Source organism: Ranitomeya variabilis, chromosome 3, assembly GCF_051348905.1.
Source record: "Ranitomeya variabilis isolate aRanVar5 chromosome 3, aRanVar5.hap1, whole genome shotgun sequence".
NCBI classification, from domain to species: domain Eukaryota; kingdom Metazoa; phylum Chordata; class Amphibia; order Anura; family Dendrobatidae; genus Ranitomeya; species Ranitomeya variabilis.
Window position 1 is genome coordinate 536,972,215 of NC_135234.1, and position 16,809 is coordinate 536,989,023.

General features: G+C 44.1%; 1 protein-coding gene across 1 annotated transcript in view; it reads left to right on the forward strand.

Annotated features, from left to right (window-relative positions):
* LOC143816537 (ileal sodium/bile acid cotransporter-like) overlaps nucleotides 1–16,126 on the forward strand; it is a 39,947-nt gene extending 23,821 nt beyond the window's left edge. The window contains exons 4-6 of the mRNA XM_077297041.1: nucleotides 9,157–9,332; nucleotides 13,346–13,503; nucleotides 14,990–16,126. Coding sequence (XP_077153156.1) covers nucleotides 9,157–9,332; nucleotides 13,346–13,503; nucleotides 14,990–15,123 — 468 coding nt within the window. The 3' untranslated portion in view covers nucleotides 15,124–16,126. The remainder of the gene's footprint in view (nucleotides 1–9,156; nucleotides 9,333–13,345; nucleotides 13,504–14,989) is intronic.
* Nucleotides 16,127–16,809: the final 683 nt, after the last annotated feature.

The following is a 16,809-nucleotide window of genomic DNA, read 5'->3' on the forward strand; positions in this document are numbered from 1 at the left end:
CTGAGGCCCACACAGCCTCCCCATGTCCATGTTAAGACCTCCATAGCCTCCCCAAGTCAAGATCCCCATAGCCTCCCCATGTTCATGATAAGACCCCCATAGCCTCCCTATGTCCATAAGACCCATATAGCCTCCCTATGTTCATAAGACCCATATAGCCTCCCCATGCCCATCCAAACATCCCATACACATAAATAAAAAACCCAAAAACCACATACTCACCTTTCTCCCGTTCCCATGGCGCTCTGCTATGCTTCTTTCTCCGATGCACTGACTCTCTGCAGTACACAGCTGACGCGATGACATGACATCATCGTGTCAGCTGTTTCACATGCTGATTGGCGGAGGAAGTGGCCGGAGGCCCCTCCTTCACCAATGCAGTCAGCGTGGATGGAGAGCAGAGACTGCGAATACTGCAGAGACTGTGGGCAGGCGTGCGGGCGGAGACTGTGGGCAGGCGTGTGGGTGGGAGGAGACTGTAGGTGGGTGGAGTCTGCGAGCGGGCGGAGACAAGCAGTGGGCACAGTGCAGACCGTGGGACACTGTTTTCAGCCCCTCGGTTGTCTCGGTCCACGGGCTGGACTGGAACAGCCAGAGGGCCGGATGTGGCCCGTGGGCCGCACTTTGCCCAGATCTGGACTAAAGTCAAGCATTCTCACTGGAAGTGTAACTGTAAAAAAAATTCTAAATATAATTTAACTTCTTTCCAACATCGGACGTAATAGTACGCCGATGTCAGACTCCCTCCATTTGATATGGGCTCCAGCACATGTCAGCTGTTTTGAACAGCTGACACGTGCCACTAACAGCCGCTGAAGGAATCACTATTCTCCAGCGGCTGTTAACCCATTAAATGCTGCTATTAAACTCTGATAGCGGCATTTAACTGTTATGATCTGGTGGCCTAGGAGCAGCATGAGACGCACTCTGGAGAAGGTGGAACCTGTACTGACCGCAGACCCTGAACTCAACACCGCAACTAGAAGTAGCCGTGGAATGTACCTAATACTCCCTAAACATCTCGACACAGCCGGAGGACTAAATACCCTTAGAGATAGAAAAGGGAAAACTATCTTGCCTCAGAGAAAATCCCCAAAGGATAGACAGCCCCCCACAAATATTGACTGTGAGAGGAGAGGGAAATAACATACGCAGACTGAAATCAGGATTTAGCAAAGGAGGCCGCTTCTAGCTAAATAGAAAGGATAGGACAGAGTACTATGCGGTCAGTATTAAAACACTAAAAAATATCCACCACAGAAAATACAAAATCTCCACATCTAACTAAAGATATGGAGGGTATATCTGCATCTCCAGAGATACCAGTTTGGCTGAACAAATCCTTATACAGACCAAGCTGGACAAGACAAAACATGAAAAAGAACTGAACAATAAGGCCCACAGCATGTGGACTGCAAAAACAAGGCCAGAACTTAACTTTGATGAAATGAACAGCAAAGAAGGAGAGACCAGGCAGGGATGTGAATCCTCCAGGAACAATGGACAACTGGCACTGACTAAAGGGTCAAACAAGACTAAATAGCCCAGTCAGACTTGCAATAAGTGGACACACCTGATGAATGCTGCGATCCAAAGACAGCAGCACTACCACTTATAACCACCGGAGGGAGCCCAAGAGCAGAATTCACAACATTTAACACTCGCTTCCAGCAAGTGAGCTGGAAATCCAACCCATCGGCGCCTGTGTCACATGACTGCGGGTCACCGATGGGTTGGCATGACATTCAGAGGTCTCCAGCAGACCTTTATGGTTGTCACTGCCAGATTGCTATGAACGCCGCCCTGTGGTCGGTGCTCATAGCACGTGAGCAATTCTGATCATCGCCTGTATGTAGCAGAGCCCATAGGGTTATGGCAGCTTCTAGTCTCCTATGGAGACTATTGAAGCGTGCCAAAAATAAAAATGTTTTTAAAAATAAAAAATATATAAAAGTTCAAATCACCCCCCTTTCGCCCCATTCAAAATCATTCGGATCTATCAATATAAAAAAAGTATTAACTCAAGCGCTAAATGGCGTAATGAAAAAAAAAAGTCAAAACGCCAGAATTGTTTTTTGGTCACCGCAACATTGCATTAAAACAGGCGGTCAAAAGATCATATCTGCACCAAAATGGTATAATTAACCCCTTCCCGACCCATGACGCCACATAGGCGTCATGAAAACCCGTGCCAATCCGACCCATGACGCCTATGTGGCGTCATGGAATGATCGCGTCCCTGCAGATCGGGTGAAGGGGTTAACTCCTATTTTACCCGATCTGCAGGGAGAGGGGGAGTGGTGCTTCAGCCCAGGGGGGGTGGCTTCACCCCCCCGTGGCTACGATCGCTCTGATTGGCTGTTGAAAGTGAAACTGCCAATCAGAGCGATTTGTAATATTTCACCTAAAAAACTGGTGAAATATTACAATCCAGCCATGGCCGATGCTGCAATAACATCGGCCATGGCTGGAAACACTAATGTGACCCCCCCCCACCCCACCGATCACCCCCCCAGTGCTCCGTTATAGGGTCCGGTCCCCTCCGTCCGCCTGCCGGCTCCCCCGTCCTGCTGTCCGCTCCCCCGTCCTCCTGCCCGCTCCCCCCCTGCTCCTATGTCACCCCCCCGTGCTCCGACGCCCCCCCCGTGCCCCGATCTCCCCCCCCTTATACTTACCGAGGCTCCCGGTCCCCGTCCGCCTCCATCATGGGCGCCGCCATCTTCCAAAATGGCGGGCGCATGCTCAGTGCGCCCGCCGGCCGGCAGATTCATTAGAGGTACATTTTGATCGCTGTGGTAGGTTCTATCACAGCGATCAAAATAAAAAAATAATAAATAAACCCCCCCCTTTATCACCCCCATAGGTAGGGACAATAATAAAATAAAGAAAATATTTTTTTTTCTTTTTCCACTAGGGTTAGGGTTAGAACTAGGGTTAGAACTAGGGGTAGGGTTAGGGGTAGGGTTAGGGTTACGGGTAGGGTTAGGGTTAGGGGTAGGGTTATGGCATGTGCACACAGAGCGGATCGGCCGCGGATCCGCAGCGGATCGGCCGCGGATCCGCAGCGGATCGGCAGCGGATCCGCAGCGGATCGGCAACGGATCGGCAGCGGATCCGCAGCGGATCGGCAGCGGATCGGCAGCGGATCGGCAGCGGATCCGCAGCGGATCGGCAGCGGATCGGCAGCGGATCGGCAGCGGATCCGCAGCGGATCGGCAGCGGATCCGCAGCGGATCGGCAGCGGATCCGCAGCGGATCCGCAGCGGATCGGCCGCGGATCCGCAGCGGATCCGCAGCGGATTGGCCGCGGATCCGCAGCGGATTGGCAGCGGATTGGCCGCGGATCCGCAGCGGATTGGCCGCTGCGAATTCGAAGCAGTTTTCCATCAGGTTTACAGTACCATGTACACCTAAGGAAAACCAAATCCGCTGTGCCCATGGTGCGGAAAATTCCGTGCAGAAACGCTGCGTTGTATTTTCCGCAGCATGTCAATTCTTTGTGCGGATTCCGCAGCGTTTTACACCTGTTCCTCAATAGGAATCCGCAGGTGAAATCTGCACAAAAAAACACTGGAAATCTGCTGTAAATCCGCAGGTAAAACGCAGTGCCTTTTACCTGCAGATTTTTCAAAAATCATGAGGAAAAATCTCACACGAATCCGCAACGTGGGCACATAGCCTTAGGGTTAGGGTTGGAATTAGAGTTAGGGTTGGAATTAGGGCTAGGGTTTGAAATAGGGTTAAGATTAGGCTTGTGGTTAGGGTTACGGATAGGGTTAGGGGTGTGTTGGGGTTACAGTTGTGGTTAGGGTTGGGATTAGGGTTACGGTTGGGATTAGGGTTAGGATTAGGGTTGGAATTAGGGTTACGGGTGTGTTGCGGTTAGGGTTGTGGTTAGGGGTGTGTTGGGGTTAAGGTTGTGATTAGGGTTATGGCTACAGTTGGGATTAGGATTAGGGGTGTGTTGGGGTTAGTGTTGAAGTTAGAATTGAGGGGTTTCCACTGTTTAGGCACATCAGGGGTCTCCAAACGCAACATGGCGCCACCATTGATTCCAGCCAATCTTGCGTTCAAAAAGTCAAATGGTGCTCCCGCCCTTCCAAGCCCCGACGTGCGCCCAAACAGTGGTTTACCCCCACATTTGGGGTACCAGCGTACTCAGGACAAACTGGGCAACAACTGCTGGGGTCTAATTTCTCCTGTTACCCTTGCAAAAATAAAAAATTACTTGCTAAAACATAATTTTTGAGGAAAGAACAATTATTTTTTATTTTCACGGCTCTGCGTTATAAACTTCTGTGAAGCACTTGGGGGTTGAAAGTGCTCACCACACATCTAGATAAGTTCCTTCGGGGGTCTAGTTTCCAAAATGGGGTCACTTGTGGGGTGTTTCTACTGTTTAGGTACATCAGGGGCTCTGCAAATGCAATGTGACGCCCGCAGACCATTCCATCAAAGTCTGCATTTCAAATGTCACTACTTCCCTTCCGAGCCCTGACGTGTGCCCAAACAGTGGTTTACCCCCACATATGGGGTATCAGCGTACTCACAACAAACTGGGCAACAAATATTGGGGTCCAAATTCTCCTGTTACCCTTGTGAACATAAAAAATTGCTTGCTAAAACATATTTTTTGAGGAAAGAAAAATGATTTTTTATTTTCACGGCTCTGCGTTGTAAACTTCTGTGAAGCACTTGGGGGTTGAACGTGCTCACCACACATCTAGATAAGTTCCTTGGGGGGTCTAGTTTCCAAAATGGGGTCACTTGTGGGGGGTTTCTACTGTTTAGGCATATCAGGGGCTCTGCAAACGCAACCTGACGCCCGCAGAGCATTCCATCAAAGTCTGCATTTCAAAACGTCACTACTTCCCTTCCGAACCCCGACGTGTGCCAAAACAGTGGTTTACCCCCACATATGGGGTATCAGCGTACTCACAACAAACTGGGCAACAAATATTGGGGTCCAAATTCTCCTGTTACCCTTGTGAAAATAAAAAATTGCTTGCTAAAACATCTTTTTTGAGGAAAGAAAAATGATTTTTTATTTTCACGGCTCTGCGTTGTAAACTTCTGTGAAGCACTTGGGGGTTGAACGTGCTCACCACACATCTAGATAAGTTCCTTGGGGGGTCTAGTTTCCAAAATGGGGTCACTTGTGGGGGGTTTCTACTGTTTAGGCATATCAGGGGCTCTGCAAACGCAACCTGACGCCCGCAGAGCATTCCATCAAAGTCTGCATTTCAAAACGTCACTACTTCCCTTCCGAACCCCGACGTGTGCCAAAACAGTGGTTTACCCCCACATATGGGGTATCAGCGTACTCAGGAGAAACTGGACAACAACTTTTGGGGTCCAATTTCTCCTGTTACCCTTGGGAAAATAAAAAATTGTGGGCTAAAAAATCATTTTTGAGAAAAGAAAAATTATTTTTTATTTTCATGGCTCTGCGTTATAAACTTCTGTGAAGCACTTGGGGGTTCAAAGTGCTCACCACACATCTAGATTAGTTCCTTGGGAGGTCTAGTTTCCAAAATGGGGTCACTTGTGCGGGAGCTCCAATGTTTAGGCACACAGGGGCTCTCCAAACGCGACATGGTGTCCGCTAATGATTGGAGCTAATTTTCCATTCAAAAAGCCAAATGGCGTGCCTTCCCTTCCGAGCCCTGCCGTGCGCCCAAACAGTGGTTTACCCCCACATATGGGGTATCATCGTACTCAGAACAAACTGGACAAAAACATTTGGGGTCCAATTTCTCCTATTACCCTTGGGAAAATAAAAAATTCTGGGCTAAAAATCATTTTTGAGGAAAGAAAAATTATTTTTTTATTTTCACGGCTCTGCGTTATAAACTTCTGTGAAGCACCTGGGGGTTATAAGTGCTCACTATGCATCTAGATAAGTTTCTTGGGGGGTCTAGTTTCCAAAATGGGGTCACTTGTAGGGGAGCTCCAATGTTTAGGCACACAGGGGCTCTCCAAACGCGACATGGTGTCCGCTAACGATTGGAGCTAATTTTCCATTCAAAAAGTCAAATGGCACGCCTCCCCTTCCGAGCCTTGCCGTGCACCCAAACAGTGGTTTACCCCCACATATGAGGTATCGGCATACTCAGGAGAAATTGCCCAACAAATTTTAGGATCCATTTTATCCTGTTGCCCATGTGAAAATGAAAGAATTGAGGCTAAAAGAAATTTTGTGTGAAAAAAAAGTACTTTTTCATTTTTGCGGATCAATTTGTGAAGCACCTGGGGGTTTAAAGTGCTCACTATGCCTCTGGATGAGTTCCTTGGGGGGTCTAGTTTCCAAAATGGGGTCACTTGTGGAGGAGCTCTAATGTTTAGGCACACAGGAGCTTTCCAAACGCGACATGGTGTCCGCTAACGATGGAGATAATTTTCCATTCAAAAAGTCAAATGGCGCTCCTTCCCTTCCGAGCCTTACCATGTGCCCAAACAGTGGTTTACCCCCACATGTGAGGTATTGGTGTACTCAGGAGAAATTGCCCAACAAAATTTAGGATTCATTTTATCCTGTTGCCCATGTGAAAATGAAAAAATTGAGGCTAAAATAATTTTTTTGTGAAAAAAAAGTACTTTTTCATTTTTACGGATCAATTTGTGAAGCACCTGGGGGTTTAAAGTGCTCACTATGCTTCTAGATAAGTTCCTTGGGGGGTCTAGTTTCCAAAATGTGGTCACTTGTGGGGGAGCTCCAATGTTTAGGCACACGGGGGCTCTCCAAACGCGACATGGTGTCCGCTAAAGATTGGAGCCAATTTTTCATTAAAAAAGTCAAATGGCGCTCCTTCCCTTCCGAGCCCTGCCGTGCGCCCAAACAGTGGTTTACCCCCACATATGAGGTATCAGCGTACTCAGGACAAATTGGACAACAACGTCCCTGGTCCAGTTTCTCCTTTTACCCTTGGGAAAATAAAAAAATTGTTGCTAAAAGATCATTTTTGTGACTAAAAAGTTAAATGTTCATTTTTTACTTCCATGTTGCTTCTGCTGCTGTGAAACACCTGAAGGGTTAATAAACTTCTTGAATGTGGTTTTGAGCACCTTGAGGGGTGCAGTTTTTAGAATGGTGTCACTTTTGGGTATTTTCAGCCATATAGAACCCTCAAAATGGCTTCAAATGTGAGGTGGTCCCTAAAAAAAATGGTTTTGTAAATTTTGTTGTAAAAATGAGAAATCACTGGTCAAATTTTAACCCTTATAACTTCCTAGCAAAAAAAAAAATTGTTTCCAAAATTGTGCTGATGTAAAGTAGACATGTGGGAAACGTTATTTATTAACTATTTTGTGTCACATAACTCTCTGGTTTAACAGAATAAAAATTCAAAATGTGAAAATTGCGAAATTTTCAAATTTTTTGCCACATTTCCATTTTTTTCACAAATAAACTCAAAAATTATCGACCTAAATTTACCACTAACATGAAGCCCAATATGTCACGAAAAAACAATCTCAGAATCGCTAGGATCCGTTGAAGCGTTCCTGAGTTATTACCTCATAAAGGGACACTGGTCAGAATTGCAAAAAACGGCAAGGTCATTAAGGCCAAAATAGGCTGGGTCATGAAGGGGTTAAAAACGTCAGCTCGGCACGCAAAAAATAAGCCTTCACCAAACCAGAGATCACAAACAGTGGAGACACTATGGGTATCGGAAAATGGCAAAATTTTTTTTAAAGGGAACCTATCACCCCGTTTTTTTCGGTATGAGATAAAAATACTGTTAAATATGGCCTGAGCTGTGCATTACAATAGTGTAGTTTGTGGACCCCGATTCCCCACCTATGCTGCCGAAATACGTTACCAAAGTAGTCATTTTCGCCTGTCAATCAGGCTGGTCAGGTCGGATGGGCGTGGCTTCTTCCCCCAGATATTGCGTAGTTTTCCGTTGGTGGCGTAGTGGTGTGCGCATGTCCAAGGTCCCCAATCCTGCACGGGGGGGTGAAAATAGCAGCGATGTCCGTTATTCCATTGGTGGTCGGTGGGCGCGGCCATCTTCCTTTGGCCGCGCGTGCGCAGAAGCGGCGCTCTGCTGGCCGCGGCTTCAGGAAAATGGCCGCCGCGATCTCCATCTGCGCACGCGCGGCATCCCGCGGCCATTTTCCTGAAGCCGCGGCCAGCAGAGCGCCGCTTCTGCGCACGCGCGGCCAAAGGAAGATGGCCGCGCCCACCGACCACCAATGGAATGACGGACATCGCTGCTATTTTCACCCCCCCGTGCAGGATTGGGGACGTTGGACATGCGCACACCACTACGCCACCAACGGAAAACTACGCAATATCTGGGGGAAGAAGCCACGCCCATCCGACCTGACCAGCCTGATTGACAGGCGAAAACGGCGACTTTGGTAACGTATTTCGGCAGCATAGGTGGGGAATCGGGGTCCACAAACTACACTATTGTAATGCACAGCTCAGGCCATATTTAACAGTATTTTTATCTCATACCGAAAAAAACGGGGTGATAGGTTCCCTTTAAACAAATTTTGGATTTTTTTTCACCACTTAGATAAAAAATAACCTAGACATGTTTGGTGTCTATGAACTTGTAATGACCTGGAGAATCATAGTGGCAGGTCAGTTTTAGCATTTAGTGAACATGGTAAAAAAAACTACTGTGGGATTGCACTTTTTTTTGCAATTTCACTGCGCTTGGAATTTTTTTCCCATTTTTCAGTGCACAATATGTTAAAACCAATGGTGTTGTTCAAAAGTACAACTCGTCCCGCAAAAAACAAGCCCTCACATGGCCGTATAGAGAGAAAAATAAAAAAGTTATGGCTCTGGGAAGAAGGGTTAAATGAACCACAACCTACTGAACAGTAAGTTTTCAACTTTTCTGGCGATTAAATGCAAAAAATTCAAACAAAAATTTCTATAAAAATCTCAATTATACTCAGATTATCTATATATGATGCATTAATCGACTATCCATACATTTGAACTGTGTCAATCCCTTTCTGTGAATTGCAGTGGCTAAGCCAATTTTGTTGTCAGGAGACAAGTGACCGAGGAGGCCTGCAAGCCACATCTACCTCTCAAGCAACACTGTGGTCACCCCGGCTATAATTGTCATATTTTAGATGAAAAAATCATGGCTGAGCTTTACGAATGAGAAATGTTTTTTTTTGCTCTAGGTGGGATCAATAACAGGAGGCATTCTCATTGTCACTGTAGCGGTGATTGGAGGAGTATTGTACAAAGGATCCTGGGTCATTGATCCAAAATTGTGGATTGTAGGAACTATATTCCCTGCTATAGGATTCACAATGGGCTTTTCACTAGCGGTGATGGCAAATTTATCATGGCAAAGGTATGTATTCCTCCCTTATATGTAATAAATAGAATTGGTCCATGTGTGATTGGACACTGATATTGAAGAGAATAATGTTGAACGGTGATATTAAAGGGAATCTGTCAGCAGGTTTTTGCTATTTAATCTGATGGCAGCATAATACAGGGGCAGAGACCCTGATTCCAGTGATGTATCACTTATCTTACTTGGTGCACCAGTTTTGATAAAATCACATTTTTTTCGGCTGCACATGGAAATGTGCACTGAATAACCTCGTCCACACCACTGATTGGTAACTTTGTGTACACTGTACAATGACAGAAAGCTGCTAATCAGTCCTAGGGGTGTGGTTTTACTAAAAAGCACAAGACACCTACTTCTGAACTGATAATCTCTTGCTGATGAAACAATGACTTCATTGAAACAACACATAGCCTAGCGACACATCACTGGAATTAGTGTGTCAACCCCTACATCATGATGCACTCAGATTACATAGCAAAAAACAAGAACCTCCTGACAGATTCATGAGGTTTTTGCTATGCAATCTGATAGCACCATAATGTAGGAGCAGAGACACTGATTACAGTGATGGGTCATTTACTGTTCTGTGTTTTGCGGTTTCAATACAATCATTTTTTATCAGCAGATTTTCATAACAGGACAACTGGCCTCGTGCATTTCAGTCCAACCACGCCCCTAGCAATGGTGATCACTGTATTACCTGTATACTGATGCTATACACTGTATACTATGTACAAAGCTTTTGTGTATAATGTCACCGGTGATCACTGCATTACCTGTACACTGTACACTATATACAGAACTCCTGTGTATAACGTCACTGGTGATCACTGTATTACTTATACACTGACACTATATACAGAGCTCCAGTGTATGTTAATGGTGATCACTGTATTTCCTGTACACTATACACAGGGCTCCTGTGTATAACGTCACTGGTGATCTCTGTATTATCTGTACACTATATACAGAGCTCCTGTGTATAACGTCACTGGTGATCACTGTATTACCTGTACACTGACACTATATACAGAGGTCCGGAGTATAATGTTACTGGTGATCACTGTATTACCTGTCCACTATTTAGTATATACAGAGCTCATGTGTATAATGTCACCAGTGATCCCTCTATTACCAGTTCAGTGACATTATACACAGAGCTCCGATGTATAATGCCACTGGTAATCACTGTATTATCTGTATACTATGTACAAAGCTTCTGTGTATAATGGCACTTATGGTAATATTAGTATTTTGTTTTTTTTATTTAACGATCAGTATTGTAATAATGGGCCACTATGTGGTTATATGTGGTCTGGTCATTTTGTGGCGGTATTTGTTCCTTTTATGTGGTGGTAATATGTGGTCTGGTCATAGTGTGACGGTATTTGTTGCTTATATGTGGTATTATTGTTCATTTTTAAAAATATATGTAACACATTCCCTAAAAGAAAAACTAATAAAAACATACCTAAAAAGAGTAATCGATATTTTAAGAAATGTTTAATAGGTTAGAGTAGGGCCCTGCTAAAAGTCTACCTTGTCATGGCAGCAGCTTAAAAAAAATCTTTTGGCCAAAACAAAAACTGCTGGCTATGTACATGATCTGGTGTTCAATGGAATCTGTTAGGCTATGTGCACACGTTCCGGATTAGGCTTAGGATTTTCTGGTGCGGATTCTGTGTCTCTTGGCAGAAAACGAAGGTGCCGATTTGTTAAGTTTTTTGTGATTTTGTGTGGTTTTGCTGCGGATTTTTTGCGGATTTACTGCGTTTTTTACCCCTGCGGATTTCTATAATGGAATGGGTACAAAAACCGCTGCAGATCCGCAAAAAAGAAGTGACATGCTACTTCTTTTAATCCGCAGGGTTTCCGCATGGAATTTTCTGCACCATCAGCACAGCGTTTGTTTTTTTTCACATTGATTTACATTGTACTGTAAATCACTTGCAGACATGCAGCGTTTCTGCACCGCAAAAAACACTGCGGATCCGCTGGAAATCCACAACGTGTGCACATATCCCTTAATGTGTGATTCTTGAGGACGTGGTGCAGAAGTGGAGTTTTCCCAAGAGTGGGAGGTGGGACTGCAGAAGGTTTGAGGGGTGGAGGCAGAGCAGGGGGGGGAGCCAGGGCGAAGTTTCAAGAGGGCCTGAAAATTTTGCCCGTATGGGGCCCTGAAGTTCCTGGGGACAGCCCTGGCCAATGGAACAGAATATGAGAATACATTTTTACCAACCTTAATTGAGAGACATATCTGATAATAGCTTGCACTTTAGGGTAGATTTTCATACCCGAACTTGGATCGTGACGTACAGACCAGCTATCGGTCTCCTGACCCAAACTCCACAACTTCATAGCCATAAATATACAGTATGAGACCAGTCTCAAACGTCCAGATAATTCCAGTACCGGAAAAATCGGTACCGGAGATATCCGTGTCCGTGAGCTCACGTGGCACATCAGTGTGGCACACGTGCGGCAGCCGTGTGCCGCCCGTGTGCCGACTGGGTACCACATGGACCGTGCAGGAGACAGCGCTAGAGATAAGCGCTGTCCCCTGCTTCTGGTGCAGAAGCCAGAATTCATTCCTTCTTCCCAGCAGCGTTCGCTGGAGAGAAGGAATGAATAATCATTGTTTTTTTATTTTTTTTGTGTTTAAAATAAAGATCCTTGTCACCACCCTCCTCCCACCCCCTGTGCGCCCGCCCGCTGGAAATAAAATACTCACCCGGCTCCCTCGATGCTTCCTCTCAGCGCCGCAGGTTCTTCCTGTATGAGCAGTCACGTGGTATCGCTCATTACAATGATGAATATGCTCCACCTTCCATAGGGGTGGAGCCACATATTCATCACTGTAATGAGCGGTACCACGCTATTTTATTTCCAGCAGGCTGGCGCACAGGGGGTGGGAGGGGGGTGGTGACAAGGATCTTTATTTTAAACACAAAAAAAATAAAAAAACAATGATTTTTCATTCCTTCTCTCCAGCGAACGCTGCTGGAGAGAAGAAATGAATGGCGGCTTCAGCACCACACGCTGGGGGGACAGCGCTTACTGCACGGCACACGGACTGCACACGGACAGCATCCGTGTGCGGTACGTGTTTTACACGGACCCATTGACTTTAATGGGTCCGTGTGATCCGTGCGCTCCCACGAACACTGAAATGTCTCCGTGTTTTTCAAACGGACACATGGTCCGTGAAAACACGCTCACATGTGCAGAGACACATTGATTTTAATGTGTCTACGTGAGTCAGTGTCTCCGGTACGTGAGAAAACTGTCACCGGAGCCACTGACGTGTGAAACCGGCCTGAGGCTGCTGAGTTTGGGTCGTCAGTGACAGTAATCTGACCCAGAAAAACAGATATGTGAATCTGGCCTACGAACAAAATTATTGTGCATTGAAATCCAACATGCCTAAATTTTTCTTCTGCCTACCAGATGATGAGAGCCAGAACTTCCCCAAACACGTAAGATAGTCAGCGCGTTCAGCCTGTTTGCACTAATGTGTATGAGCATCTTTGCACTAAAACTAAATAATTAGACTTTAATATGCAAACATGGGGTCCACCAATGGCACAGGTCTCAATTAGTCAACTTCCACCCTTCTGAAGGGGCCACCCATGCTTGGACTGGCCCACAGGAGAACCCTCAGCTCGACCCCTGTGAAGGAATGCTAATGACTAGTGCTATTATACTTGATTCACAATTTACAGGAAAAGGTCTAATGTAATCATACTAGGGTCAGGTTATTTTTGCATGTAACTGAACATTGGACCCCAAAATCAGTTACTTGTGGACTTTTGCCAACACAGACCAAATGTTAGGTGCTTAAAGTTAATGCTTAAAGATATAATTCCCTGTTACTTTACTGCATCAAAGATTAAAAATTATTTACAATCTTTGTACAGACGGGAATGCATAATCATGAAACAGTGGGTTTTATATTGTGTATTTCACTTATGTATTACTTGTGCCTTATTTATAAATAATATACTTAGGTGTCGCACTGTGGCGCTGGAGACCGGCCTGCAGAACACGCAGCTATGTTCTACTATTGTGCAGCTCTCATTCACACCTGAGCAGCTGGGACTGATCTTCACATTCCCCTTAATATACAGTATTTTCCAAATCCTGATTGCCATCCTTTTCCTGATAGGTAAGTCTACAGCTTATTTTTCATTCTTGGAGCAAGATATGAGATATAGAAGTAGAAATGGAGAATGACAACTACACGGACACTAAAATATTCACTATTAACAACTTAATGGTTTAGATTAGTTACACCGTCTTTAATTTTCTTCATAAATCAGTAGCACACACAAAAATTATTTGACAGTTCAATGAGTGGAACAGGCTGCCACAAGACGTGGTGAGTTCCCCTTCAATGGAAGTCTTCAAACAGAGGCTGGAGCAGGGGGTTGGACACGATGACCCAGGAGTTCCCTCCAACTCTAACATTTTATGATTCTATGAGAAATAACAAACTTTGCAACATATTTTACTAGAGAAATTTGTTTCTTTCTCCTCCTGCACTGATCATTCAGGCTCAAAATTCTCAATTGATAGGTAAAAAAAAAAATCTGTCTTCAGGAAATACAGAATTTCCCATTACTGAGCTAGACAACAGTTGGTGATCATAGAGTTCTATGGAGAGTGGCAATTGTGGTTTCAGAACTTACCCCACAATGTCTGTCGGCCACTAGCTCCTCCCACCTCCATTGTCCATAGAATTGTAAAAGCACCAACTGTCATCAATATCAGTAATGGGAAAGTCTGTCCTCACGGACAACAGTTTACACATTTCAGTCATGAATTGGGAGTGAGATATGAATCTCGGAGGAGGAAGAAGCACATTTATCTGATAGGAAAATAAGCAACTTTGCAATATATCTTATGTACTATTGATCTACATAACAGAAATTAATGACTGTTCCTTGTTACTCTATAAATGTTATCTTAGTGCTTATGATTGAAAGGAAGGGACTAACATTTTATGCTATTTTGCCAACTAATTTGGCAAAAACACAACAAAGAAATCAGTTTCAATTGATGTATTGATGTCTATAGCTTTAATGCTCCTTCTGGCTTTAGTTTCTTCTGTCATTTTTTCTTAAATGAATTAATGGAATCTGACCCTCCGGACAATAGACAGTACACGTCATGCACAACTGCACAGTTTCTTTCATTTACTGTATGAGCAGCGGAGAACGCCAGATCCAAACTGGATTTTTTTCAGCATTCGGACTGAGATCCAGTTTATCCTGGCCACAATTTCTAGCCCAACTGGTGGTCTCATGTCCTGAACTAACAGCCTTAGGCTGCCGTCACACTAGCAGTATTTGGTCAGTATTTTACATCAGTATCTGTAAGCCAAAAAAAGGAGTGGAACAATTAGAGGAAGAGTATAATAGAAACATATGCACCACTTCTGCATTTATCACCCACTCCTGGTTTTGGCTTACAAATACTGATGTAAAATACTGACCAAATACTGATAGTGTGACGGCAGCCTTATCGCCATATGACGCTATCCCGTTTGGATCAGATTAAAAGCTCAGGATTTGAGGCACGAACATGGACCATAAAATACAGAAGTATAAATTAGGCATTTTATCACTAATTTATTTGCTTTATTCTCCCAGGTTACCAAATTTATAAAAGGATATGTGGCAAAAAGCTTCCAGTGGATGATTCCCTTGCATCACCCTATGAACAGGCAAATGATGGCTTTGTTCTCGATGAAAAACCAAATCTTGATGAAAAAACAAAGATCTGATACTCAGCATCATGAAAGAGGGGAGATACCTGGCACATCATGGATTGCAGTCAGGACGCAAAAATTGATTCAGACGGATGGATAAAATTGGTTGCTGAAAGATATCTTTCACTTGGGATTGGGATCTATAAGCGAAGTCCAACACCAAGAACCAAGAACACCCAAATAACTGAGCTACCTCTGTAATGAAATGGATCCTCAGGCTTCCTTACATAACTAGGAGATATCAAGGTGTCTTATTATAACGGGGAATATGGAAATGTAATACACTGGTAAATTAGTCTCTCGCAATACTCTGCACAATTAATTTCTTTATACTGGGACATTTCTACTGCTGAAGTTTTCAGGAACAAGAACTTCAATACTCGCTCGCTATTATACTGGCTCTCTGCCACCACCCAACAGTAGAGGATTGCTGCTCCTAGTCATCTATCAGGATTTCTCCTAGGGCTTTCTCCTTCTAATTTCTCCATCAGCAATTTTTAGAGTCATATACAGCTCTGGCAAAAATTAAGAGACCACCACATGAAAACCCTGTCATGGGCAGCCCAATCTCCAGACCTGAACCCCACTGAAAACCTCTGGAATGTAATCAAGAGGATGATAAATAGTCACAAGCCATCAAACAAAGAAGAACTGCTTACATTTTTGCTCCAGAAGCAGTGTGAAAGACTGGTGGAAAGCATGCCAAGACGCATGGAAGCTGTGATTAAAAATCATGGTTATTTCACAAAATATTGATTTCTGAACTCTTCCTGAGTTAAAACATTAGTATTGTTGTTTCTAAATGATTATGAACTTGTTTTCTTTGCATTATGTGAGGTCTGAAAGCACTGGGTTGTTTGTTTTTTTTTATTTTGACCATTTTTCTTTGTCAGAAAAAAAATACATACGGTAATTTAATGCTTGGAAATTTAGAGACATGTTATCAGAAGTTTATAGAATAAAAGAACAATTTACATTTTACTCACAAATATACCTATGAAGAGAGAAATCAGACAACTGAACATTTTGCAGTGGTCTCTTAATTTTTGCCAGGGCTGTATATAGCAGAGTTCAGTGTGTAACTCCTTCAAGGGAACCTGTCAGCAGAATATAACCGCTATTTACCTACAGAGATGGGGTTATTCTGCAGGTTAAGGCTACAGTATGTTCACACGTTGCATTTTTGCTTATTTTTTATGCAAATGTTAAGCAGTGTTTTACAGTAATAGCAAAGTCTATGAGATTTTTGAAAATTCACACACTGTTTTTTCTTGACTGATCTTGAAAACTGCAGCATGTCGCTTCCTTCAGCGTTTTTTCACCCACAGAAAGCAGGTATCAGGTTTTGCTGCGTTTTTAGTGAAAAAAAAAGTATGAACAGCAGCATGGGAAACCCATATATTTTTGTGATTTTTCCCAAGAGTAAACCATAATGTCACATGTAACAATGCATGTGGCCAACAATGTCCTACAAACTCAATACTCTGTCCACGTCTTAAGTAAACTATTCCTGACAATTCCCCTTCCCCCATTATTACACTATAAGGGTATGTTTCCACGTTCAGGAAACGCTGCGTTTTTGACGCTGCGTTTTTCTGCTGCGTCAAAAACGCAGCGTCCAGATGTTACAGCATAGTGGAGGGGATTTTATGAAATCCAGACTCCACTATGCGTTTAAAAACGCATGCGTTTTTGCCGCGA